The 25,802-nt window shown below is 55.5% G+C and overlaps 2 protein-coding genes across 3 annotated transcripts in view; one reads left to right on the plus strand and one right to left on the minus strand.

Moving 5' to 3' along the window:
- Positions 1–25,802, plus strand: part of SORCS2 (sortilin related VPS10 domain containing receptor 2) — a 392,162-nt gene that overhangs the window by 159,527 nt on the left and 206,833 nt on the right. For both annotated transcript variants that reach the window (XM_033106450.1, XM_033106451.1), the window contains exon 2: positions 2,196–2,263. In XM_033106450.1, coding sequence (XP_032962341.1) covers positions 2,196–2,263 — 68 coding nt within the window. The remainder of the gene's footprint in view (positions 1–2,195; positions 2,264–25,802) is intronic.
- Positions 22,121–24,743, minus strand: PSAPL1 (prosaposin like 1). The gene has a single exon (XM_033106452.1). It carries the CDS (start codon positions 24,682–24,684, stop codon positions 23,119–23,121), a length of 1,566 nt encoding a protein of 521 aa, XP_032962343.1. The 5' UTR covers positions 24,685–24,743; the 3' UTR covers positions 22,121–23,118.

Below are 25,802 nucleotides of genomic sequence, written 5' to 3' on the forward strand. Positions count from 1 at the left end.
GGCATGTGTGTCTCCAGCCATCAGCGCGAGGCCGAATGGGACCTGGCTGGACAATGACCGAGGGGCTGAGGCCCAGGGTCACAGGAAGCCCAGCGGCTTCCCGTCGGTGCTCGTGTCCTTGGAACCCCAACCCCAGTGGCCTCAGAGGCGGGCGGGTTTGGGGAAAGCCAGAGGTGGGCTTCTCTCACTGGGGTCACGGTTGGCCTTTCCGGGTAACGAGCCTGGGCTAGACCTGGGTGACAACCATCCAGTGGGCCAGGGCATCTGCATGTCCCATTCCTGGAAGGCAGCGTCACAGAGACGCGGGGGAGGGATGGAAAGTGAGCAAGACCTGTCCCCTCCTTCAAAGGGTTCATGATCTAGTGGTGGAAACAGCTCCTGTGAGCCATGCTGGGTCTGGGGGAGGGGGGAAGGGGCTTTGAACCTCAAGGGAGGGGTCTTGGAGACTTCCTGGAGGTGGTGTCAATTAAACTGAGATCTGAAAGTTAAGTAGGAATTAACAAGGCAGTAGGCATGGGGATTGGGGAAGATGGTCCTAAGAGGACAACTTGTGCAAAGGCCCAGAGTGGCTGGAGCTGAGAAGGAAGTGGGGTGCGCATGAGTGGAGACTCTCATCCAGAAGGGAGCACGAGGGGAACTAGCCCTGCTCAGTGATCGTCCAGAACTAGTCCACGTGGGCAGAAGTTACCTATGCCGAGTTAGGGGGTGAGCTCCCTAACCCTCGAGGTGTGCAAGCAGACTGCTGCCTGGAGGATTTCAGTCTTGATGGACTTTGAGGTCCCTTCCTCCGGCTCCTTGAAATCCCTTCTGGGAATAGCAAGACTATAAAATATAAATCAATAGGTTAAAAAGACGCTCATCCCCTGTGATCCATGCCCTGTCATTCTGCCTGCCTTCCTTGAGCTTCAGAGGGTTCCGGCTTCACTCGGGGCTGCCAGAGAGCCTGGCAGGGGAGACCCGCTTTGTTCCGGAGCGAGTAGGGGCCCATCGCGCCTCCGCTGACTGACGGGCCTGCAATGTTTTTTAATCATCACTGCCTCTGAAATGAACACAGACCCGTCTTGGTTGGCGTCCACCTCACATCTTCCCTGCTTTAATCACCAGCGAAAGAAAGATCATTGAGACCATGTCTGCAGCAGCCATGCTGAGAGCAGAGGAAGGTCAGCTCCTGGGAGGGAGCCAAGCTTGGTGATGACCAGTGTGGTGACCCCAAATTAAACAGGCTCACGGGCTGTGCTGGGAACCTGGGCTGTTCCCACTTTACCTCCTGGGGTTCCCATGGTAACGGGAGTGTCGGAGCGGCTGACAGGGAATGTCAGTGAGTGCAGTGAGATTTGATGTACATGAAAGTGGCAGTGGCTGGTGAAGCACTTGGGGACGGGGCTATTTCCCGTGGCCGGCCAGCGAGTCCTCCTTTCCTTGTGAGTGTTTCTCATATGTTTGTGTTGGAGAACTCTGGGATGCTGACGGGCACATTTAGTTTTCACTTTCATAAATAACAGAGTTGTTTGCACAGGCATGCGGTGAAAAGGGCTTTGGTAGGTAGGGCCCAGTGTGTGTGTGTGGGGGGGTGAATAGTTGATCGACGAGGAAAGAAGTGTGTGTGCTGTGGGTGATGGACGGACACGTCCAGCTACATGGGCTACCGTCTCACATCCGCCCAGCCCACGGCCATCGGCTCTGCTGTCAGCCTCCGCTCTGAGCAAAGCAACAGCAGCTCTCACTTCTGGGCCTGCTGTTGTCTTGGGTGCAGCCCTGGCCGCTTTAGGTTGTTGTCCAGGGTGCTAATGGGACAGAGCCCCACCTTCGGGAGCCTGGCCTGTTGTGTTCTGCACTCACCCTGGGACCACCGCCTCAGCTGTCCCTTTGACCACAGTTGGAGTTTGTCGGGGCTGGGGTTGAATGATCCCCGTCGAGTGGCAGCTACTGGGCAGACCTCATGGACAGACATGTTCCCAGAGTCATTCCGGAGAGGAGACGCGAGTTTTCAGGGCGGAAACCAGCCCTGTGTCCGAGTGCTGTGCTGCGCGGTGTCAGGAGCCTACCGGGGATGCCAACCGAGGAAGGCCTGGGTAGCCGGTACCCCAGAGATCCCCAGATTCTGGATGCACGGGTGGGGCGAGTGTCATCATATCCCTCTTTGAGAACCTCGAAACCCACTGATTTCTGCCTTTTTCTCTCCGTTGCCACCACAGGTGATCTTGATCTTGACGAAGTATTACCATGCGGACATGGGGAAGGTTCTGGAAAGTTCTCTGTGGCGGTAAGTGAGCCCGAGGGTGGGCCTTTCTTCTGTGCATCTCCCGAGGCTGCAGGCTGAGATCCAAATGCCGCTGGAGCAGCTCTGTGAGTGGGCTGCCTGGCGACTTTTCTTTGTCTAGAAGATGCATATAGGAGAAGTTGAAAGCAAACTAAGAGTTTTGTCAGTAGGCTCTCACAGCACCGGAGAGTAGATAGACGTTCAGAATGCTTCTTTGCTTTCTTTCCTTTTCCTTCTGGTTTTTCATTGCCCCCTGCCCCGCCCTTCCCCCACTCAGGAAGTCGGCTTCCTGTGAATTCAGGTCAGTGCACAATCCCCTTTGCACCCTGAACTTCGGCCACAGCTCCTGGCGTCCTGCAAACACGCCCATCAGCCTCATTGTCCAGGCAGCTTTCTTTCTTCCTGGCTCAGCCGAAAAGCTCAGTAAATAAATAACCCGCTGACGAAGGGGGCAGATCTCTTTATTTGTGAACTGTGAATTCAGTCCAAGAACGTTAGGCGGCCCTTTGATGTTTTGAATGGGGTGGGAGAGAAGGAGGTTTTCAGAAATCATCTTGGCGATTATCATCTTCAGCATTTACATCTGCTCCCCCGAGAAGCGGGGGTGCCCAGCGCCAGGGGCTCGGGTTGCGAGGGTTCTGCTCGCTCCGTGTACGGCTCGCCACTCCCACATGCTCGCTGAACCATTTTGGTTTCCAAGATGTGTTTTGCACTCCCGTAATCATTAATTCATTTTTCTACTTGAAATCTGTACAGAACACCCAAACTGCTTCTCAGAACCCCCGATGTGTGTGCAGATACCTTGAGGTGACGTATTTTCAGTGTTTGGCTCAGCTTTTAGCAAAAGGGCTTGATGGTCCTTTCTGTTGGTTCTTGGTGAGCGATTTCCGTGATGCTCTGAAATGGTTGTTGAAATGGCACGTTCGTTGAGCGGGGTCCTTTCTTTGCTGTGTAGGGAACCGTGTCTCCTCACGGCCAGCCGGCTCGGTCAAGGGGACTGTCACGGTGCCCTGAGTTTTCTTACCCCTGCGCCTCTTGTGAGGTGGATGGTCCCAGGACAGGTCCCCTTGGCTACCAAGTGGCCAGGCACTTGAGTCCTGTCTCCCCCCAGCAGGATGCCCCAGCCCCCTCATTCGCCCTCGGTCCTGCACGGCAGTGACTATTGAAGGTGGGAGGTCTGCAGTGGCTCTGGCTCATCCATCCAGCAGGTCAGGTTCCCTCCACTTCCTGTGGTGCCCGGCGTGGCTGGAGACAGCAGATGAGGGTGTCGTAAATGTTGTCCCAGTAGCGCATGTGTCATCTGTGCTTACATGGACAAAGTTGTTGGGTGCAGTTAAAGTTTGCTGCAGGTCCTCGTGGGGCCAGGGTAGAGGTGGGACTGACCTCGGCTCGCCCCATGCTGGGGACCCGCACTCCTTGTTTACTGGCTCCCACACAGAATTCTTCAGGAGCAAGTGGGGAGGCCCAGAGGCCAAACCACCGCCATGGAGCTGCTCCCAGGGGGCTCCTCCTTCCTCCAGAAAGCCTCAGTTTTCTTACCTGTGAAGTGGGGACAAAATACCCCTGAGTGGGATGTTGTGGGTGGGAAAATATATGAAATACCCCTGGAACAGTGCACCGTTTAGTTTTTCTCCACAACACATCAGCAGACTTTAATTTTCCATGTTCCTTCCTCATCACTGTCTCTATACTCAGACATTTCCTTTCCTTCATTAAAAATACATGCCAAAGCATTAGTCATTTCAAGAACGTTCACCCACGTCCCCACCCGTTGGGCGCAATTACTGTCTTTGTTTATCTTGCCGTTTTTCGCTGCCGTGTCTGTGCAGTTACTAGACTCGTCCCAGAGCCCTGTGCTCCTCTCCCTTTCATACCGATTTCCGCTTTTTCCACGTTCTATCGTCATCTGCATCATCATTCTTTGATGGCCGTGGACTAGCCCCTCAAGTTGATTCATTTTAATGCTTCGCCACGATGCCGCCATAAAAAATTTAGGCATGTCGTTTTCCTTTTCATTTTGTTCCATGCAATGGATTTCAGGGAGTTACACATCACGGAGCCGGAGCGTGTGAGCAGATTTACGGCTGGTGCGTTGCAGGCCGCATTCTTTGTCAGGAGGAATGCCAGCCGTCACCTGGGGCAGCGCCCTGCTGCCCGCCCAGCTCGGGTCTGACCACTCATCTGTAATGGCCCAAACAGACTGCAGAGTTGTTGGAGGTTGCATCTCTTTGGTTCCTCACGAGGGCGAGCAGTTCTCTACGTCTCACTGCTAATCACGTTTTCTCTGGCGACCATTATCTGCTCACTTCCTCTCTATTTTGGGGACTTGCATGAGTGTCATTTAGAAGTGGCAAGATTGTCATTGGCCTCTTGTCACGATGCCCCCCTCCCCAGCCCTCTGTCTGTTGTTTAAGGCGCATGTGGACAGAGGCTGACAGTGCCTGTACCTGGAGAACACGTATTACATGGGGTATTGAAGACACAGTTATTGTACGTGTACCGAGCCTCCTGGGTAACCACAATAAACACATTTGTAATGACAGGTGTCATATTTACATTCTGGAAAAGGCTCTCTGAAATCTAAGCCCAGTGCCTTTTTAATCGTCCTCCATTTCATGAGCCACATGTCCGCAGTGTTTCACCCCTCACCCCTGCTGGCTCTGATGATCCAGTGGTCTGCCCCTTTCTTCTGGGCTGGGGGTGGTGTTCTCTGCTCAGCCTCTGAGCAGCTTTGGATCAATGCAAGAGGGAGCAGGAGGGCACGCGCCCCTCCCCTTTGGGAAAGCCACCGTTTTTATCAGCTGCTGGAGGGCACAGAGCTGGTCCTTCCACCCACACCTTCCCTCTGGAGCCTCCTGGGACTAATGGAAACTGAAGAGAACCCTCACTCAGACCAGCCCATCCTGCCCTCGTCCCCACGTCCTGGGGCCACTGGAACAAATGACTGCAAACCGGAGGCTTTAAAGCAACAGTAATTTGTTCTCTCACAGTCCTGGAGGCCACAAGTCTGAAATCAAAGTGTGGGCACTCCCTCCAAAGGCTCTGGACGGGATCCTGCCCTCTGTCTGGGGCCTGCTGTGTGGTCACATCACTCCAACCCGTGTCCGTCTTCCATGACTTTCTCCTGTCTTCTCCTCTGTGTGTTCCTTATAAGGACACTTGTCATTGGATTTAGGGCCCACTGGGGTTCTCCAGGATGATGTCATCTCGGGATCTCTAACTTAATCACATCTGCAAAGACCTCTTTCCCAAATAAGATCACGCACAGTCTCGGGGGGTCATGACACGGACAGATCGTTTTGGCTTCACCATTCAGCTCACTGCACAGCACATCACCAAACTCTGGTGGTAGCTCCTAGATCGGTTGCCTCAGTGGCTCTTGCACCTGTCCCCGTCTGTCCCCTCAGCCATGCTCCCTTCCACCTCTTTGTCTTCATGGGGTCCCAGCAGCCCTCTCAGCTCACACCCCTCCTGCCCCTGGCTCCTGTCCAAGCCTCTCCTCTTTTAAGGATGGATAATTAGATAAATGATGGATGGGTGGATGGATGGATGATGGGTGGAAGGATGGATGGATGGGTGGATGGATGGGTGGATGATGGATGGATGGATGGATGGGTGGATGATGGATGGATGATGGATGGATGGATGGATGGGTGGATGATGGATGGATGGATGGATGGGTGGATGGATGGATGATGGATTGATGGATGGGTGGGTGGATGATGGATGGATGTATGGATGGGTGGATGGATGGATGGATGATGGATGGATGGATGGGTGGATGATGGATGGATGGATGGATGGGTGGATGGATGGATGATGGATGGATGGATGGATGGGTGGATGATGGATGGATGGATGAATGGATGGATGGGTGGATGATGATGGATGGATGGATGGGTAGATGATGGATGGATGGATGGATGGGTGGATGGGTGGATGGATGGATGGATGATGGATGGATGGATGGATGGGTGGATGATGGATGGATGGATGGATGGGTGGATGATGGATGGGTGGATGGATGGATGGGTAGATGATGGATGGATGATGGATGGATGGGTGGATGGGTGGATGATGGATGGCTGATGGATGATGATGGATGGGATGATTTGATGATGGATGTGATTGATGGATGGATGATGGATGGATGGATTGGGATGATGGATGGATGATGGATGGATGGTTGGATGATGGATGCATGGATGGATGGATGGGTGGATGGAAGACAGATGTGATGTGCTTCTTGGGAAACACTGCCGGACCTGAGAGACCCTTACATCTATGGGGCAAGTCTAGAGGAAGGTGTGGACCCAGGAGCACAGAGTTGGCTCTGATGCCGTCAGCAAGAGCGGCCTGGGAGCAGTCTGAGCCAGAGAGAAAGCTGACCTTGGCTCAGCTTCCCACGGTGCAGCCTCTGGGACTGTCTGTGACCTCACACTGAGCAGATTTGAAATGACAGCCCCACTCTCACAGCCCACTTAACACTGTGCCTCTGTCACCTCTGAACCACGACGGTATGAGAGCCATGCCAGCCCTACCATTTCACTAGCACATTTGACCTTGGGCAGGACCCAGTCAGCGGAAACCTCGGGAGTGCTGGGGTGGGATGGGTCTCAGCTTTTCTGAGTGACTTAGTGGAATCCTATCCCTTTTGTTGGGGTGGGGTGGGGGTAGTGATTCTCTTCTATGTTCACGTAAAATGAAATCTTTAACATGTGTAGAAAGTGTGGACTGTAGTATACCATGCCCAGGTGTCCGTGTGTCAGAGACCATCATCTCACCAAATCATCTAAGCATTTCCTCCCTTTCCCGGCCCCCGTTGAAGTTATTTTGGAATCATATGATCAGTTTGGGCAAGTGGATGGTGAGCAGGAGCAGCACAGATGAAGCCAATGAAGTTTAGGGCTTCAGCTGTTACCGCAGCAGCTACTCTAACCCAGGCGGTCCCCCAGCTGTACGGGGTGGTCATGTGTTTCTGCTTGGGATCTCCATCTCTTAAAAAATACACTGCTACAGATTCTGACTGAGGCCCACTCTTTCCTCCCTCCTACCACCTGCACACCCCGCCATCGCCTACCCACAAGTGACTCCTGCCTTGAAATTGGTGTGGGTCATCCCAACTATGCCCATATGTTAAGTACACATGTTGTGTCTATTTGTAATCAATACATTCTACAGTTCAGCGTGCTTTCAAAATTGATATAAATAGCACCATGCAGCGTGTTGAAATCTGATTAGACTCTCAGTTTGGCTCCGGTGTTTATCCATGCGGCGCACGTCCTCTGGCTGAGTTATGCCTCCCCCTGCTGTGGGAGCGTGAGGGGATTCTTCCCCTGGGCACTGCCCTTCCCACAGGGCTGCAGGGAGCATCTATCTGGCTGGTGGCACTAGCATCCCTTTCTCTCCCTATTGCCAGTCTGTGGCGTGACTCTGGCTCCAAGTCCTAAATCATCAGACTTTAAATGTCTGCACTCAAGTGGAGGTGAGACTGGAGTTCAGTGTGGTTTTATTTTGGATTTTCCCGATTCCTCATGAGACTGAACACACTTTCTTTTGTTTATTGGCCATTCAGGTCTCGTCCTCTGGTATTTACCTGCTCATATCTCGTGCCTGTCTTCTTCCACTGGGTTGCTTAATTGGTTCTTAAACCCTGCCTCTCCTTTGCGAATAGCCCAAGTCCACTCTGGGACCCTTAACTATAAGCTGTGTGTCTGGAGCTCCTACCATGTGCTATTCACTCTTTCCTAGAACCTTCTAAGGATATTTCCTCCTAAGAATGTTTTTTTCATGCCATTTTGTAATGTCTCAAAGTGCAGTTCTCAGAACAATATTTCTGTAGGATGATGTATTAGTCAGCTATTGTGACAATAATGCTGTGTAACAAGCTGCCCCCAAACTCAGTGGTATATACCACGCACTAATTCTCACACCCCTGGGCTGACTGTGTTTTGGTTCCTGTAGACGGGGCATGGCTGGGTGGCCCCACTTCAGGCTGCAGGGTGGCCGGCGTGGGTCTGCTCCATCTGTTGTCTGTTCTGTGACCAAAGCCTATGGGGCAGAGGCCACCAAGACATGTTCTTCTCATGCACAACACTGGAGCTCAAGAGCCAAACCCAATGACGCAAGCATGGTTAAGGCTTCTGCTCACATCACACTGGCAGAATCCCACTGGCCAAAGCAAGTCACATGGTCACGCCCAACACCAATGGGGAGGTGGGTGCTGTAGGGTCGGGGCGTGAATGTTTGCTGAATGACAGAAGTATCACAGGGAGTCCAAAAAATATGTGTTCTGTGGTGTGTGTGTTTGGTAAACATACTTAGGTTGAAAAGAATCACGTTTCTTTGCAGTAGGACTTACCAGCGCCCCTAACATGCCAAAGTACGTCACACATCTCCAGCGAGGTCGTGCAGTGTTTTTCCACCTCACCTGATTCCATAATCTTCAATTTTTATCGTATTTTATTTCATTTTAAATTTGAATTTAATTTTTGTTTAATTGGATTAAATTGGTTTTAATTTAATTTTCTTAATAAGTTTTCATATTTATGTATTACTTTATTTTTGTTCTGCTGAGCATTTCCTAGGATTGGTTTTCCATGGAACTAACTTTGGGAAACTCTGTTTTATGGATTTGTATTCCAGTAGCGCTGGCATTTGAGATGTTCAGGTCACGTCTGTTCCCATACAATGGTACTGTGCTCTTATGCTGTTGTTTGTAAAGTCAGGTTTGCTTCTATGTTCCCGTACTGTCTCCTTCTCTTTCTTTTTGAACACACAGAATTTTAGCGATAAGTGTTACAAATGCAGAGTGTAAGGAATTTGAGCAGTCAAACCACAGCCGTGCAAAGTCCTCTTGACATTCACTAATATAAGGAAGCATAAAGGACCTTCTCGGCAGAGGTGATGACAGCCGGGGGTGGGGACGTCCACAGAGCTCCGTGGTTATGAGGGTGAGATGGACAGAGCCGAGCCGAGCTGTGTGTGCAGTGTTTCAGAAGCCGGTGGGCAGCCCTGGGGCGACACAGCGTGTCTCTCCGGGTCCCCAAACGTCAGAGCTAATGAGAGCAGTTATGCTGATAGGGTCTTATAGGCACACGGTGCTGAGCTCTCGTAGCCACAGGTTTCAGATGGGAAAATTAGAGATATTCTGTGTCCTTTGGTGGCCCAGCCAGACGGGGTTTGAGTCTGTTAGAAAGTCTTAGACTGTAACGGGCTTTCCCCTCAGGCTAGCACAGGCTCTAGAATTCCTCTGTGGGTCTGTGCCCCACGCAGATGGATCTTGGTTTCCGTTCTGGCTCTGGAATGTCCCTGCTTCATCTCCGAGCCTCATCTGTACACTGAGCCTGACGCAGACTCGTAGGTTGTTATGAAGACAACAGATAGCGTGTGTAAAACACCTGCACTTAGTAGGTGTCAGAGGGCTGTTTCCTTCTTCAATCCATTACCTTACAATGTCCGGTTGGCTTTTCACCAGCTACGTTCTCACTCCCCGGCGAGTCTCTCTCTGTGTTTGCTTTCACATCACCATGGAGATCTGAGTTTGATTTCAATAAGACTCTGAGCAGATAGGGATCGAGAGGGGTGCTGCCTTAAAAGCTTTCAGGGTTTGAGTCTAGTCAATAAATAATTCAATTTGAATCAACATCCTGATGAGGTCAGAATCTGAGGCTTTGAGATGCCTGTAAAATGCTCTGGGACAAGATTTGGGTGGCTGAGAGGTCACAGGAAGTTTGAGGAAATCCCTCAGTGTCCTCAGCCCCCGCCCTGTGCTGACACCAACGCCTGCCCTGCCGCAGGTCCTGGCTCCCTCTGTCCCACGCTCTGTGCCTTCCAGACACTAGCACTGACTGTGGTCTCTGCCTGCTGATCTTCCCTCCTCCGTTCTCCCCTTCCTATGCCTCTCCCATCCATCCATCCATCCATCCATCCATCCATCCATCATCCATCCATCCATCCATCCATCCATCCATCCATCCATCCATCCATCATCCATCCATCCATCCATCCATCCATCATCCATCCATCCATCCATCCATCCATCCATCCATCCATCCATCCATCCATCCATCCATCATCCATCCATCCATCTATCCATCCATCATCCGTCCGTCCGTCCGTCTGTCTGTCCATCCATCCATCCATCCATCCATCCATCCATCCATCCATCCATCCAGGCTCTAGGATGGAGTAAGCTATGGTAAATGACCCCCAAGACTCTCAGTTTAGTAGGGGGTGCAGATAAGTGAAACAGCCCAGGATAATGGCACGTAATCTGCGTTGAGACAGGACCAAGAGAACCAAGGAAGCACTAGACACGCCCACTCTGTCGCGTCGAGGGAGTGGTAATAATCAGGGAGGAGGACTTCCTGAAAGAAGATCCAGCCCTGGTCCACAAGCAGTCTCCCCGTCTGTCTGGGCAGCTCTCCCCACTCAGTGCCTCCCCTGTTGCTGTGGCCAAGCAGCTTCTCAGGTGTGCCCAGCATCCATCCCACCAAGCTCTGTCACGTCCATGTGTAGCAGGTACCCACATGCCTTCTTTCACCTGAGACTGCATTGCAGAAGTGCAGCTGCTGACCTTGCAGGCGACGGAAATCTTCTGGCCGTGTCCTGGTCAGGCCCAAGGCCGGCTTCCCATGTGGGACCCACCCTTAGAGAGCTACGTGCCACCTGGACTCACCCACATGGCACGGACCATCATACGCGCTTTCCTCCATCGTTTTCCTGCAGGCTGGAAAGGCCGTCCCAGGCTCTAGAAGGGGTCTCAGGGAGAAGCAGACAGGACACAGGTTTCTGGGTCCTTCGGAGCAGCCCCGGCAGCTTCTGCTATGAGCAGAGCGTTTGTTCTGAGTGTAGCTTTCTGACAGTTTGCAGGGGGATCTTGTTTCCCTCGCAGCTGTGATGACAGCCCAGCCCACAGGAGCGACCGTGCACCTTCTAGGCCACAGCATGGCTTCCCAATCCATTTCTTCATCTCACAGGCTTTTTCCAAAACGAGAGACAGATGCTCGGGGGGGAGGGGCCACCTGGGGATTCTGTGGGGACGGTCTGACTCCTGGGCCTGCATTAGCCTTGGACAGTCTCATTGGTCCTCCTGACACTTGCAGGTTCTCCCCGTAGAGAATTCTCCCTCCACCTCCACGGGGCAAGGGGCTGTCCTGGGGGCCGCTGGGCCCCCCCACCCCACAGGAGCCTCCTGGGGTTCCTCCCTGCCTCCCCTGTCCCCCATCCCCACTGCACCGGATGTCCCCTCCCCCCCAAGCCCTTCCCCGGTCCCCGTCAAACTCTGGCTGGGTCAGGTGCCTCCCCTGAGCGCCCCCGGACCCTCTGCCACAGCCCCCTGCCCATCTCGTCTCTGGGGTCGGGGGTTTCCTGTATCTTGGCACTGGCAGAAGCTCTGGAACAGATGTGAGCCAGGGTTTACAGGGCACATGGAAACCCACAAAGTGCCGCTCAGGAATCAGAGGTAGTGACCTCACGTTGTCCGAAGCAGGACGCTGCGTTACGTCCTTAACCCTTTTACAGAGACTCTGAATAAGAGTGTCACTAAATTCCGCTCCAGAAAACTCTCCCCCAAAAATACCTTATTTAAAAAAAGTTATAACATATGATCATTAGGGAAATTTTGGAAGCTGTAAAATAAATGAGGCGTAAGAACAAATCCCGTGTTAACTCACCTTACAGGATTTCAACGGTGAATATTTGAGGTGGCTATTCTCATTAGTCTTTTTAAGATGCAAATATGTACATGTTTTATAAATCTTGAATCCAAATTTAATATTACATGTTAAACATGTTCCTATGCTCCCACATATTTTCAAAACCACTATTTTAGTGGCTGTTTAACATGCTCTCAGCGGAAGGAGGCATTATTTATTTAACCAGATCCTCATTTCAGGTACTTGTGTCACTTTCCATTTTCGTGAACATAAAGGTGTGAAGAAAGCTGTGGTGAGTGGCCTTGTACCACGCTGTTCCCACATCTCTGGTTCTGTTCTCAGGAAGAACTCTTCCACGTGACTTTCTTTCCCACGTATTGGATCACAGGGTGTGTGGAGGGTTTGTCTCCCAGACTGTGACGGGTGGTACTGAGGAGAGGGGACATTAAAGAGCCAGCCAGCAGGGGAGCTGAGGCGTGGGAGGAGCCCTGCCTCCTTTCCTGGTGCAGGTACACCTCCAGCTATGGGGAAGCTGGGGCCACAGGCAAGGAGGTGACCGCTGGTCTGCACAACCCCTGACCTTCACTGCCCCGAGCCCCAGCCATGTACCGCCAGGCACTGTTCTGGGCATCGAAGATTCAGAATGAACAGAACCCCGGCGCTTGCCATCCAGGGTCACGCCAACCAGTGGGAGAACTGAGAATCCAAGATGACACCTTCCAGCACGTGCGCCATGGACACGGCTGAGCCTCAGGGCTGTGGCAGGCCTCCCCCAGGGCATGCTGGTCCATAAGAGGTACCTTGGAAATGGGTTCTGAAGGATGAGTAGAAGTTCACCAAGCAGAGAAGGGCAGGTGAACCAGGGGAATGGAACCCAGGCAGGGGAGCTGCAGGGCGACGGTGCAGAGGCTGGGAAATGCCCAGGGTTTGGGGAACCCCATGGTAAACAGCCAGGCTGGTGCACAGGGTACATTCATTTGTTTTTGCTATTATAGCAAATTCCCACAAACTTAGCGGCTTAAAATAGCAGCAATTTATTATTCTGCAGTTCTGGAAAGCAGAAGTCTGATAGGGATCTCTCTCACGGGCTAAAATCAAGCTGTTGACAGGGCTGCGTTCCTTCCCTGAGACTCTGGGGAACATCCGTATCCGGCCTTTTCCTGCCTTTAGGGTCCACCTGCATTCCTTGGCTCCCGCGCTTCTGCCACCTGCACAGCAGGGTTTACTCTCTTGGACCCTTTGTTTTCCCATCTCCTTCTTTGACCATAGCTTGGAAAGGTTTTCCCTTCTAAGGACCCATGTGATTAGACCAGGTTCATTTGGATAATCCAAGATGATGTCCCCATCTGACTTACATCAGCGAAGTGCCTTTCGCCCACAAGGTGACGTGCTCAGACTCTGGGCTGTAGGATGTGAATGCGTCGGGGGGCCATTATTCTCTTGATTGCAAAGGGCGCGCAGGCCTCCAGAGACAGCGGCCCTCAGGTCGTCTCCGTGTCCCTCCTCAGGTGAAGGCCTGACGGGGGCACCAAGACTGAACACAAGCTATTAAGACACACTTTCAGGTAATTGAAGTCTGTAAACATTCTTTGAGTATCCTCTTTGTACTAGCACTTTACTAGGTCTCAGGACTGGCCATGAATGAGATACCCACCTTGATAGAGAGGAAGACTGATGGGGGCACCAGCATTTAGTGGTGAGGAACCCATGAGGGGGTAACTTGTCATTTCAGAGGGGGTGATGTCTGAACTGGACTTTGAAGGATGAGTAGGAGTTTTCCAGGCAGACAGGCAGGGGAAAGGCAATGTAGACGGGAAACGTGCAGACACACGGCGGCGTGGACCAGCCCGGTGTGGGAGGAACCCTGAGCAGTTCGGAGTGACTGAAGAGTGAGGTAGGCACGGGTGGTGGGAGCCTGTGTGTGGTCCCGTGGGGGTTGGACCAAGCAGGCCTGGGTGCCAGCCCAGCAGGACTGAGGTCTGTCCTGTAGGTGGTGGGAGCCACACGAGGACGGTGGTTACAGTGGGCGCGTGGCTGGTGTAGGGAGGCCTGGTTAGGCTGTCGGGCAAAGCAGACGGCGGAGAGGAGGAGGTATTTGACATTTCCCCTTGCCCTCCAGGACCCAGTGGCGTGCACAGCTCCTTGGGGTTTCCAGAGGGGCTGAGTCTGACGTAGGCCCCGGGTTTACACTTTCCCCTGCTCATCTCCCAGCCCCTTCCCTGTGGTCTGTTCTCCTGTCCTTTGCATTAAAGTCACGCTCTGCCCTGCAGATTTACTACATTTTAATAAAACTCCCTGAGAGGAAAACATATGAAAAAACTGTCTTTGTTTTCTATCATGTAATAAACCTCACTTGAATGTGCTTTGAAGGATGGAGCCATAAAGCTGTTTATAGGGCGAGCTGCACCGGGGGATGGGCCCACGGCAGGGCTGCACCGGGGGGACCCCAGCACTGCTGGTTATTAGCTGGTGCGGGAACAGTCAGTGCATTTCTCTGGGCCCCGGTTTCCTCGCCTCCAGAAAAGGGAGGTGCCTGGAGCCCAGTAGTCCTGGTAAAGCTTGCTTAGCACGGGGGGCCAAGATGCATAGTGTTTTTATTATGCTGCTGTTTCGTTTCTTACTATTATTATGCTAATGTTATAGTTTGAGAGAATTATAGGCAACTACCTCCGGATGTCCCAGCTCTGCCGTTTATGAGTCACTAGACATTTCCGACCCACCTGTAAAATGGGTGCCTTTCCTCCCAGAGCTCTGCTGAGGGCCAGACTGTATCTTCAGCTGATAGCACGGGGAACATAGAAGAATAAGTGAGTGGAAGGTCAGAAGGAGCCTGGAAGAAGTTGAGCTTTGGGGCTGTTTTCACCTAGTCAGACATTTACGCAGCACCTACTAGGCGCTGCCTGTGTCGTAAGCTGGATGCCCTTACCAGTCGGAAACATCACCATGCTTCCTCCTGCTCCCCGCCCTCCCCTCTGCCGATTTTCCTGAACACTTAGCTCCTTCTGTGCACACTTGTAGACCTGGGAGTTTCCATGTTAAACGAGAGGCACGTGGCCTCTCATGGGGGCTGCATTCTAACAGGAGGCAGGCGGTGGCTGGGTGATGCCACAGGTGACCTGTCCCTCGTGGGGACATGCGTGGGAGGGCACAGGAGGGCAGCATACCTGGACTAGGGCTTGGACCATCTTCCTGGAGGAAGTGGCATCCCGACAGACTTCAGGATGCACCCAGGGAGTGAACGATTAGGGGAGTATTTCAGACAGAGTGACGACCCGTGCAAAGTCCAGGAAGGGGAGAGTGAGAAGCAGGGTGGGTGGGACATGGCGTGCGAGGTGGTCCCTGGTGGGAGGCAGGGGTGTGGAGGGCAGAGGAGGCCATTGTTTCCCCTCTACCAGGAACCTTCTGAAAATGATGTCATGTCTCAGAGAAGTCCAGCTCAGAAATTTGGGGAGCTGGAAACTGTGCCCTCTTCAGGACGAACCATTGAAAGAGCAGGGGTGGTGATGTATCAGTTAGCTTTTGCATCATGATAAATGGCCCCACAGTTAATGGCATAAACAATAAGCATTCATTTGGCTTATGACTCTGTGGCTTGGCAGTGTGGCCTGGGCGTATGCTGACCCTAGACCCCTCTTCACCTCTCGGCACCACCAGTGCCACCGTCTCGCGCCTGGACGCCTGTGCCAGCCACTGCTCTGTCTCCCTGCCACCAAAGTGAACTGTCAGAGAGCAAAGGGGACCCATGGCTTCCTGTCATGTCACACAGGGTCCATGTAGCCCCTCCCTGAACTCCACGGCGACCTCCAGGGAATGCCCATCTCTCAGGTCACTCCTATGGCCCTATACTCACTCGCTCCAGCCACAACCACCTCCCTTGCCCCCCCACCCACTTCCCAGCCTCTGCCCCTGTGCACCCCCTCCTGGAACCCCTTTCCCTCACAGGCGAGGCTCCCATTAGTCACATGTCAAGTCAGCTCAGAGCCACCATCTCCGACAACCCTAAGTAGCCTTTCCCACTCGATGCAATTACTCCATGCTGTTTTCTCTGTTACAGCTGTTGTAATCACTCAGCATCGTCATATTATTTCAATGAAACTTTCTTTTCCAAGCATTGGTACTATTTCTTCATATGTGGCTGGTCTGTCTGCCCCATTAGGCGGTAGCATCTTTGCCTGTGTAGTTCACGCTGGCCCGGTGCCTAGAGCTGTGCCTGGCACACAGTAGGTCCACCCAGGGAGTTGAAAGCAGAGACTGAACATTTTGTTTAGCTGTTCTGTGAGCTGCTCAGGGTGGAGATGTTCTGTTTCCTCCTGGAACCAGCGCCCACGCCCACCATGTGCCTGGCATGGGTTTGGCACAGCCAGTATCAGGGAGACCCAACTGCCTGGCGGTTATCTCAGGTGTTAGGTTTCCTGCAACTTCTTGAATCCTGGAGCTTTAGAAACTGTGTGGTATGCTGATAAGTGTTCAATAACCAAAACTCCAGGGGAAAAAAAACACCTGATTTATAGCACTTGCCACCCTCCCCCAAGGCTCCCAGCTCACCACCTCTGGGAAGTACAGACGCGCTCTCCCTGGGGAGCTGGCAGGGGCGCTGTTTCTCTCCTGTGGGTGTGGGATCAGCAGGAGGTGGAACAGACCCGCCCTTGCCTTGACCTTGGCCCCTTGTGGGCTGAGCTCCTGGGCCCTGCGTGGGCAGGTGAAGGTGGAGCTGTGCCCTGGGCTGGATTCCAAAGGCTGCATGCACATGACCCTCCTCTGCGTTCCTCTTTAGTTCACATTCCAGAGCATCAGATTCTTCTAAACCCAGCCTACACCTGGCATAGCTCTGCCAGAGCCTTGTGTTTTCCATTTTGCCGGATGCCCCAGTCCTGTCCCTTGATGACTGTGGAGTGACCATTGGCTGTGGGATCCCATAGGACTGGCCTGAGTGGCCTTGGGCAGTGCACGTAGCTTCCCTCCAGCTCCATGGCCAGTGGTGGCATTTAAATAAGACAGCAGTGGAAGGCGCCCCGCTCCCCTTCTGCCGTTCCCCCGCTTTCCTAATCTGGTCCTTCCCCGTGGGAAGGTCCACCTGAGAAACGGGTTTGGGAGTGGCGAAACCTGCCATTACTCTCACTGTCCTAAATAAATGGCTCCATGATACATAATTCCCTCCCGATCAGGAACCCGACAGCAGAGGGATTCCAGTACCTTCCTGGGCTTGGTGAGAGCCAGGAAGAAAACATCCAGGGTTTCTGAGCTGTCAGATGGTTGTCAGGCGTTCTTCCCAGCAGGAGACGCACGGCCAGTGGAGGTCGCCGGCTGGTGGCCGGTGGGCCAGGCCTAATCTTCAGGCGTGTTTGGCTTGGCCAGAAGAGGACTTTAAAAAGTGTTTATCGAGCTGTCAGCATTTAAGAATTTCAGATCTCTCATGAGCAGCCCCAGGTTCTGACGTCTGGAGAAATGAAAGGAAAGGGTGGCAGTGGGCCGGATTCTCCCAGGGCCACCGCGCCGGGCTGGGGCGGGGGCGCTGCTGGAAGGGCCTAGGCTCCACCGTTGTCCACGTCCCTGGGGCCCTGGGGCTGTTCACGCCCTGTCCCCCATCTAGTCCAACCTCTTCAGGTTACTAACAGAAGGGAAACTGAGGCGGTCCAGTCCTGGAGACTCAGCCCGGAGCTCAGGCCTCCAGTGGGGTGACCCCCCGGTGTTTCCCTCAAGGACTCAGGAGGGACAGAAAGTGTTGTGGTTTCAATTTCCCAGCTGGTTTCGTCAGCAGGTTCTTCCCCAAGAAGAACCTCCCTGAAAGCTCTCCCCGTTGCTGCTGCGTTTGGCCACACACCCGCAGCGGGCTGTGGAGGCAGCTGCTCTGTGAGCCAGGGCCCCTGTTTATCTTGGGGAGAAATCTCTGGGTCGAGGCCCACTGTTCCTGAGACATCTTTTCCCACAGTCGGTGGGAAATGCTTGGATCCTGGGGCTGCCTGGTGGCCCTGAGCCAGGTGGAGAGCCCGGGCCGCGGTGCTGGCCTCACCGGCCAGGGGCGTACATCCGGCTCTCAAAAGGGCCTTCCTAGTACACACTGCTTACCTGTGGGTGACCCCTGGAGTCTGTCGTCAAGCACCAGTGTTGGAGATGGCACTTGCGCAGGGAAATCTCAGTCAGAGAAGAGAAGACCTGCCCAGCCCCCCACCCCCTCCACCCCGTCTCTCCCTCCCTCTCCCCTCCTTCCCCACCCCCCTCTACCCCTGTGTCTGTCAGATTCTCCCAGGCAATTTCGTCATTTAGACTGGACTCAACAGGCAGGCGTGTATGGTGTATCTGGCCTCTTGGCTCTTGTAGGCCAGGCTGCTGAGTTTAGGCCCTCACTGTATCCCTGTTAGCAGGGAGAGAGAGCAAGCTTCCGGCAGCTCGGGGAGGGGGTGGCATCGAGTCGGGGGGATAACAAGTATTCTGCGGCCGTGTGTGCACGGCAGTGGGCTGAGCCCTGATATGGTCACCCCACTTCATCCTCAGCCTGACCCCAAGGGAGGGGTGCCTTTACTGTCCATGTGTACTCCCAGGGAAAAGGAAGCTCAGAGTTGTTACGAACCTCCCCCAAGGTCACACAGCCGTGAGTGGCAAAGCCTGTCCCCTTCTGCTCTGCTGCGTGGCTCTCAAGACTCCTGTCTGTTTCAGAAATGTCCCCTTGTGCTGTCAGGCCTGTCCCCCCATAACAGTGGGCACACGGTGAATCGGGGGTGTTTCAGAGAGATGGGGCAATGAGGATGGCCTCCCTGGGGAGGCCACAGAAACTGGGCCATCCTGACAGGAAGCTGTGGGTGGTGGCAGGAGCCGGGAGGCAGGGCCGTCTCGGGGCCTGCGGGAGAATGAACACCTGACATTGTTGCTCTCGCATGGCCTCTCCAGGCCGGGGCCCGACGGGGAGAGTTCAGACGTCCTAAGCAGAATTCCGGCATGGTTGGAGCCTCGAGGATACTGTACGGGAGACGCTATCCGCATGGGGGGGACAGAGCACCTCCTGTGGGCCTCGTGGTCAGAGGAGAGCAGATCTCAGGTGGGGGGGGCACCGGCCCCTGAAGGCCTCGGAGTGGCCCAGCGCGTTTCCTGCCCCCTCCCTTGTGTTGGATCCAGACCCTAGTGCAACTAAGCGTGGGCTTGGGCCCCCAGGCGAGACACCGTTCCTCTCTGGGCACAGAGTTTCGGCCTGTCCCAAGCCTGCTGGCCAGGGCGTCTGCAGCGTCCCTTCCTCACCAGCCCTCGGACACCCAGGTTGGGAGGGAAGCAGAAAGAATGGCAACTTGAGTAAGGGGCCCCGGCCTCCTGCCCCCCACCCTCACTTCTGAATTCCTGTAGGGGGGCATGGAGATGGGGCAGAGTGCCTGAGTGGGGGCAAGTGAGAAGAGCGGTGGGTGGGGAAGGACCCAGCAGCTAGAGTGTCCGTCCTTCAGGGACCGGGCAACGCTGCCCTTGCCAGCGACCCTCGTGGGGGCAGGGAGTACACACTGCTGGAGAGGGGTAGTGGGCATTCACCGGGCTCTGCTTGGAGGGCGGCTTGGGGAGGAGAGCAATGCCTGTTCACACCCAGGCCCAGGCCCAGGCCCAGGCCAGCTGTCAGCTGTGGGTCCTCCGGACGCAGCCCGTCTGGCCCTGGAGAGTGCTGTTGTCTGCATAGCATCCCTGGAAGGCAGTTGGAACTAAGCAGGACCGATTCGCTTTCATTTATTGAGGGATGGAGTGTTCCTATTTTATACCTGGGAGGTCCCGCTGTGGCTAGGCCTTCTCAGAAGCATCTGAGCCCGTGGTAACGTGCAGCCCTGGTGGTCCCTGCCCACGAAGGGCAGGCCGGAGGGAGATTTAGGCTGAAATGATGGTTATACAGTGTTTGTTAATTCATCCGACAAACAAACACTCCTGGGGCCCTGTCCTAAGCTACTGCGTCCTAGGAGCTGGGAACGCGGTGGGGACCACTGAGGCAAAGCCCTGCCCTCCTGCACTTTATGCTGCATAAGAGGAGACAGACCACAAATAAGATAAATAGGTGACATCAGCGGTGTGTCCCATGTGGTAAAGGCTGAGGGACAAAGAAGCTGGGAGCAGAGCTAGGAACTGTCGGGTGGGACCCAGACTGGACCTTCCTGGGAGGTGACGGGGCTGCTGCCCTGGTCCTCCAGCAAAGGGACTGGTTTGCAAAGTGCTTCCAAAGCCAGGAGTCGTTTTTGGGGTTGCTGGGGCCATTTCACAGACACGAAGACTGAGGCAGAGAATGGAAGGGCTCATCTGTTTCACCCATGCTGGGTTGTGGTGGAGTTAGGATTCCGGCTTCGCACAAAACTACCTGTGCAGCCGTGAGCGCACACACGACACACACGACAGCCCCCACCCCCGAGCTTGGGGAAGATGGTGAAGTCATGAGCACTCAGCCCGGCAGATGCTTTCCCATGCCTTCCACTCCATGGTGGGGACTGGGGTGGGGTGGGGCACCCCAGGCCAGGCTGGGTGTCCCGACACCCCTGCACAGTCCCTCTCACGGTTGCAGCATCGCCAATCAGCTAATGGACCATCCCCCAGCTTTCTAATCTAAAAGGAATTTGATGAGGGAAACGATAAAACAGCAGCAGAGAGCGGTTAAGGGGCTCACTCGGGGAAAGTAAATGGGCCGTATCAGACCTGAAATCACAGTGTGTGTTAAGTGGAAGATACGTAAAAAGAAAACAGTGAAAAGGTTTTAAGAGGCAGGCTAGAAACGTGGCAAGACAGGCAGATGTCTAATGGGAGGACTGGATTTTAAAAGCCTTCCTCCCTGACTCTGTGCCTGCAGAGAAGGGCCCCTCCCACATGTCATCATCTGTCCTGCCAAGGACCCCGCCCCCTCCTGAGGTAGGGATCGTCCACAATTTTAGGAATGAGGAGACAGGCTGAGGTCAGGGAGTGGTGGGGTCAGGACGTGAATTCCAGCCTCTCGAGTGCAGTGGGTGTGGGGTCAGAGGTACAGGGCCACACTCTTGGCTCTGTGATCTTGAGCCAGTTACTGAACCTCTCTGGTCTCTCTTTCTGCCTCTGTGAAATGGGATGATAAAGGTGCCTGTCTTGTGGTAGTTGTGGAGGAGGAGGGGTGAAGCAGAGCTGTTGGGGCAGTGCCTGGCCTGGCCGTGTAGGAAGCCCTCTGTAGGTAAGCAGCAGTCACTGTCCTCGGATGACCAGCACACAAAGGGAACTGGCTGGACTTACGTGCAGTCTCAGCTATGCGGCGTGTCGGTGGGAGCAGCTGGCTCCCGGCCTGGGGTGGGCTGGGCAGAGGGAAGGGGCCTGTGGAGACCCCATCCCATCCGCCCACCACAGGAAGCTTTGGGTTGGGGGAAGGAGGGTGAGCTCGGGGCTGAAGGGTCCAGGATGGCATCTCAGCCCTGCATGGATGGGTCACCTGTGAGATGTGGCACTCGCTTTCTGGCCTCTCACAGGCCAGCCATGTGTGACCAGTGACACCCCAGGAAACTATGACCTGTCACACAGCTGTCAGCAGGTGTCCCCCAGACCAGGCCAGAGGAGGGGCTACAGCTCTATCCTGTCACAGAGAGGAGACCCCCGCTGGTAGACCGACAGCCTCCAGGACCAGTCCTGGGGACCCTGGTTCCTGCACGGTCTACCGGTTTGAGAGTCCATCAGTTACTAGAGTCTGACACAGAGCTGCCTTCTTGTGGCCACATCTGGGCCCTGGGGCTAGAGGGCCAGCGTGGTCACTAGCCCTTTGCTGCCCTCATTTTGGACAGGGCTGGCCACTGCCCTGCCAATGGTTGGGGCCCGGGACATTTACCTGAGAGCTCAGGTGTGGCCTTTCGGAAAAGAGCACCCACTAAGATCCCTGCCCAGTTCTCCTCTTGTTCAGAGGATTCATCTGCAGGTGACGGCTGGGCCTCAGCGGGCCTGGCCTCATGTGAAACACAAACCTTAGAGCACCTACCAGATGCCAGCCCAATGCTCAGCGTGACACACAATGGGGTCGCGCCCCGTGACTGTCCCCACGGGGCTCGCAATGTACTGGGGAGAACGATGACCACAGCACCACGCAAGCGGAAACCAGTGGGGGTCTAAACCAGGCAAAGAGCTCAAGACAGGCTTCCCGTAGGAGGGGACACCCAGGTGAGGCAGAAGGAGGGCGGGCTGCGTCGCTTGTGATGCAGGCCTGCGTGAGAATGAGACACAGCAAACACCGTTTGGAGACGCTTTGGTTTATTCCATACTTGCACAGCCAGGTTCTTCTGGGGACCCTCGCTGGGTTGTGTCGGTCCCCGCAGACCGGTGGGCGTGGTCTCTGCGGGAGAAGCTCGTGGACATCTCCTTGAATTGTGTCACTATCCCCATGAGACAGGTCTGATCACCCCATTCTACAGATTGGAATACTGAGGCTCTGACAGATGAAGGGACTTGCTCCACTGAAGGGCCCCACAGCCGCAGCTCCACTCGGGCCCCTGGGCTCTCCCGTGGGCTCCTACCTGGCACATCTTTCTCTCCTTGTTTAGAGACCTGCCTGTTAGCAGGGCAGCCAAGAGTCCAGGGTACAAGGAGAGGGTCCCATGGTGGGCAGAGGCATCTGAAGGCCTGCTCTGAGCCCAGGCACCCTGGGAGATGTGCTTAAAGCCCCAGCCTCCTCCCCAGAAAGGTCCACAGACACACCTCACACACACCTTCAGGATCACCCCCAGGGACGCCGGGTTGAGAAGCTCTGGCCTGAGCAAGTGATGGTGGTCGTGGATGAGACCCAGCCCCCGGCCCCAGCTGTTTGACAAGAGGGATGGGCCTCACCTGTGATGGCCCCTCTCACCCGCCCTCCACCCCTGCCTCCGGTCACCCCAGCGAGGACCCCAGCATGGCTGTCAGCGGGCGCATTCGTCTGCAAGGCGCAGGGGGGCACCGGAGGCCAGTGCAGGCCCCTCACACGGCCAGCACCAGTCCAGTGATGGAGACTGCGGGGCTTCGGCCGGGCGGGGGTGGGCACAGGCCATTGGCACAGCCACACGGCAGGGTTATTGAGACGGGGCTGGGTGTCCCACCTCCAGCCCTTGCCTGCTGCAGCCTCCCCGCCGGAGCCTCAGTTTCTCATCTGTGGAATGGGAATGGGGACAGCACCCACCTCGCCAGGTCCCTGTGGTTGGGATTCAAGGAGATAAGGGCCTCCCGGATGGACCCGAGCAAGCACTGGGTCACTGGCAGCCGCGGCTGCGGTCACGCATGTGGCCCTGCGTGGAAGCGCGCCACTTTCCAGATGTGCCGCTGGCAGTGATCCACGGCGCCACACAGCTCGGCCGTCTCCTGGCTCCCGCACCAGAAGCTTGGGCCCATGACGCACTGGTCGGTGCCCAGCAGCGGCGTCCTGGGGGAGTGGCAGGCACCCATCCTCGTGCACAGGGCCGTGGGGTCCATCATCTCCATGAGGGTCGCGATGAGCACGGGCTCGTACTCGTTCACGAAGCGGTTACACTGGATCATGTAGGGCAGCGGCAGGATGCCGCAGCCGCCCTTGAAAGCCGCCAGGATGTTGCGCTTGGTGCTCTTGCGCTCCAGGCTGCGGGACGACACGCCGAGCAGCCTCTTGCAGCCGTTGCAGAAGGTACCCTGGTTTTCACCATCCAGCAGGGGTGGCAGTGTGGTCATGTGGGGCCAGCGGATGTCCCGGGCCCGCCTCTGGCTGCTGCAGAGCCGGACCGCCTTGCATATGTTCTCCGGGTTGACTCTGGTCACCATCTCCACGATGGAGGGGCTGTAGGTGTCCACCAAGGTGACACACTGCTGGGCGACGGCATCGGGCATCATTGAGCATAGCCGTTCCAGGCCGTGGTTGATTAAGGCCTCCGTGCTGTTGGACTCCAGCCACTGGTCCAGCTCCTGGATCACTTGCAGACACACCTCGCAGGTCAGGCCGGCCTTCATCTGGACCTCGCTCATCTTCCTTGGGGACTCCAGGGAAGGGGCCCTGTTCGTAGCAGCCACATGAGCCCGGTGGGTGGGTCCCTGTGGCTCCTCACAGAAGCCTCCCAACCTGCAGGTCTCCTCTGGGCGGACAAACTTCAGTGTTCGCTCAGCTGGGGCAAGAAAACGAAGGACATAGATCTTGCAGAGGAGATCCAGGCTGGGCCCCAGGGACTCACACTGCTGCTGTGTGGCCGTTTCCGCCAAGCTGGACAAGTTGGAGCCCACAGCTTCCTGGAGCCGGCTGACCAGCCGGACACAGTCCTGGCACGTAGCATCCTCAGGGATCTGTGGAGGGTGGAAGCTGAGGGGCCCATTGGCCAAAAACGGGGCCACCACCTCAGATGTGTCTTCCTCAGAGAGTGGCCCCTCCACAGTGGCCGGCTGCCTCTGCAATGGCTGGCACAGGGTGAGTGCAGCACACACCTGTGCTGGGGTGCTCTCCGGGGACCCCCAGAGCATGTTCAGGATGGCCGAGCTGTGGGCATCCACCATCCCCTTGCATCTAGCTGAAGAGTTCTGGCTGGGGAGCCACTCACACGTCTTGGTCACCAAAGCCAGGATGTCAGTCTCCGTGGCATTGGGGTTCAGCCCGTTGCTGGCAGCGGCCGTCACATCCAGGCACACGTCGCAGGGCAGGGACCTGGCGGTGGGCTGGCTCCACACGGCGCTGCGGCAGAGCCCCACGGCACCGCACCTGGCTGCTGCCTGCAGGTCCTGACACCACAGCTCTGAGCCCTTGGCACACTCCTGGGGGCCTGAGATGGGGCTGACCAGGGCTGCCCCCAGGAGGCTGGGCAGGAGAAGCAGGGCACGGAGCATTCTGCTCGGTGACTCGGCAGCTGCAATGTGCCTGGCAGCCCGGCTGCTGCTATAAACCCACGTCTCCCGCTGGGGCCCCGGCAATTGTACCAGGGCCACACCCCCCAGGCCGCCTCCCAAAGCCTGACTCACACCCTGGCTTCCCCTCACAGGCCTCGTGGCAGTGCCCTCTGCCTGGCACACTTCCCCTGGACTCGGCTCTTCTTCCCCTGGACTTGCTTATCAGAACCAGCTTGTGTTGGAACGAAGCACAACTCAGACTCCTTTCTGGGGAAGCCCCACTGCCCCCTCCCGGCTGCAGCAGCTTCCCGGGGGCTCAGTCCTGTCCCGACTTGTTGGCAGGGCTGGGTCCCCTCCTAGAACGTGACCCCCAGGGGAATTTCTGTCCCCCTCTGGGAGGTACATAAAGGCATTCCATCCTTTGTTTCTTTCTGCCTGAAAATTAAGTGAGTTCAATGCCTGGCCCACTCCTCAAGCTGCCGTTTTCTACGCTTGGCCTTTGGGGGTGTGCCTGGCCAGCTCTGCCTTGGCTCTGGCGCTGGCCGCTGTGCTGTCTGGGGGGTAGTCTTGTACAACCTCATGTCTTCATCTGCCATGAGAGTACCCATTGACCCCCCAGGACTAGCCACGGGCATGAAAACCACAAGCAGCGTGGGTTCCTGGGCCCGGGCAGTTTCTTCCTGTGGGAAACCTGGCCAAGTGTGGGCTGCAGCAGTGGGCGTGAAGGCGTTGGTTGAAAGTACACCTACACAAAGGAGCTCGTTTCATTCCTGTCATTTGTTCTTTTTCTTCCTCAGTTTCTAGAAAAGTCCTCAGGCAAGAGTCAGCACCGGGCAGAAACACAGTTGGGCCCTGTTTATCAGATGGAGAATTCCAAAGCCAGGCTGCCTCTGGCCTGAGTCCCACATGGTCACTGTCCCCACTGAGCCGCACGAGGGTGGATGGGTCAGGGGCCCGAGGGTAGGGGCTGCCCGGGGACCACCTGCCCCCTCGGTGGGTGTGAGCCCCTCACATGGTGCCCTGGCTCAGATTCTGGGGCTCCGAGTGCTCCATGGGAGCACCCTGCACCCCAACTTTGTGGGCCAGGCATCGAGACCCGAGACAACAGCAGCTCGGGT

This window comes from Rhinolophus ferrumequinum, chromosome 5 (assembly GCF_004115265.2).
Source record: "Rhinolophus ferrumequinum isolate MPI-CBG mRhiFer1 chromosome 5, mRhiFer1_v1.p, whole genome shotgun sequence".
NCBI lineage: Eukaryota > Metazoa > Chordata > Mammalia > Chiroptera > Rhinolophidae > Rhinolophus > Rhinolophus ferrumequinum.

Bases quoted from the DNA above. Each gene is read 5' to 3' on its own strand.
- PSAPL1 (XM_033106452.1), bottom strand. From the start codon at position 24,684: ATGCTCCGTGCCCTGCTTCTCCTGCCCAGCCTCCTGGGGGCAGCCCTG.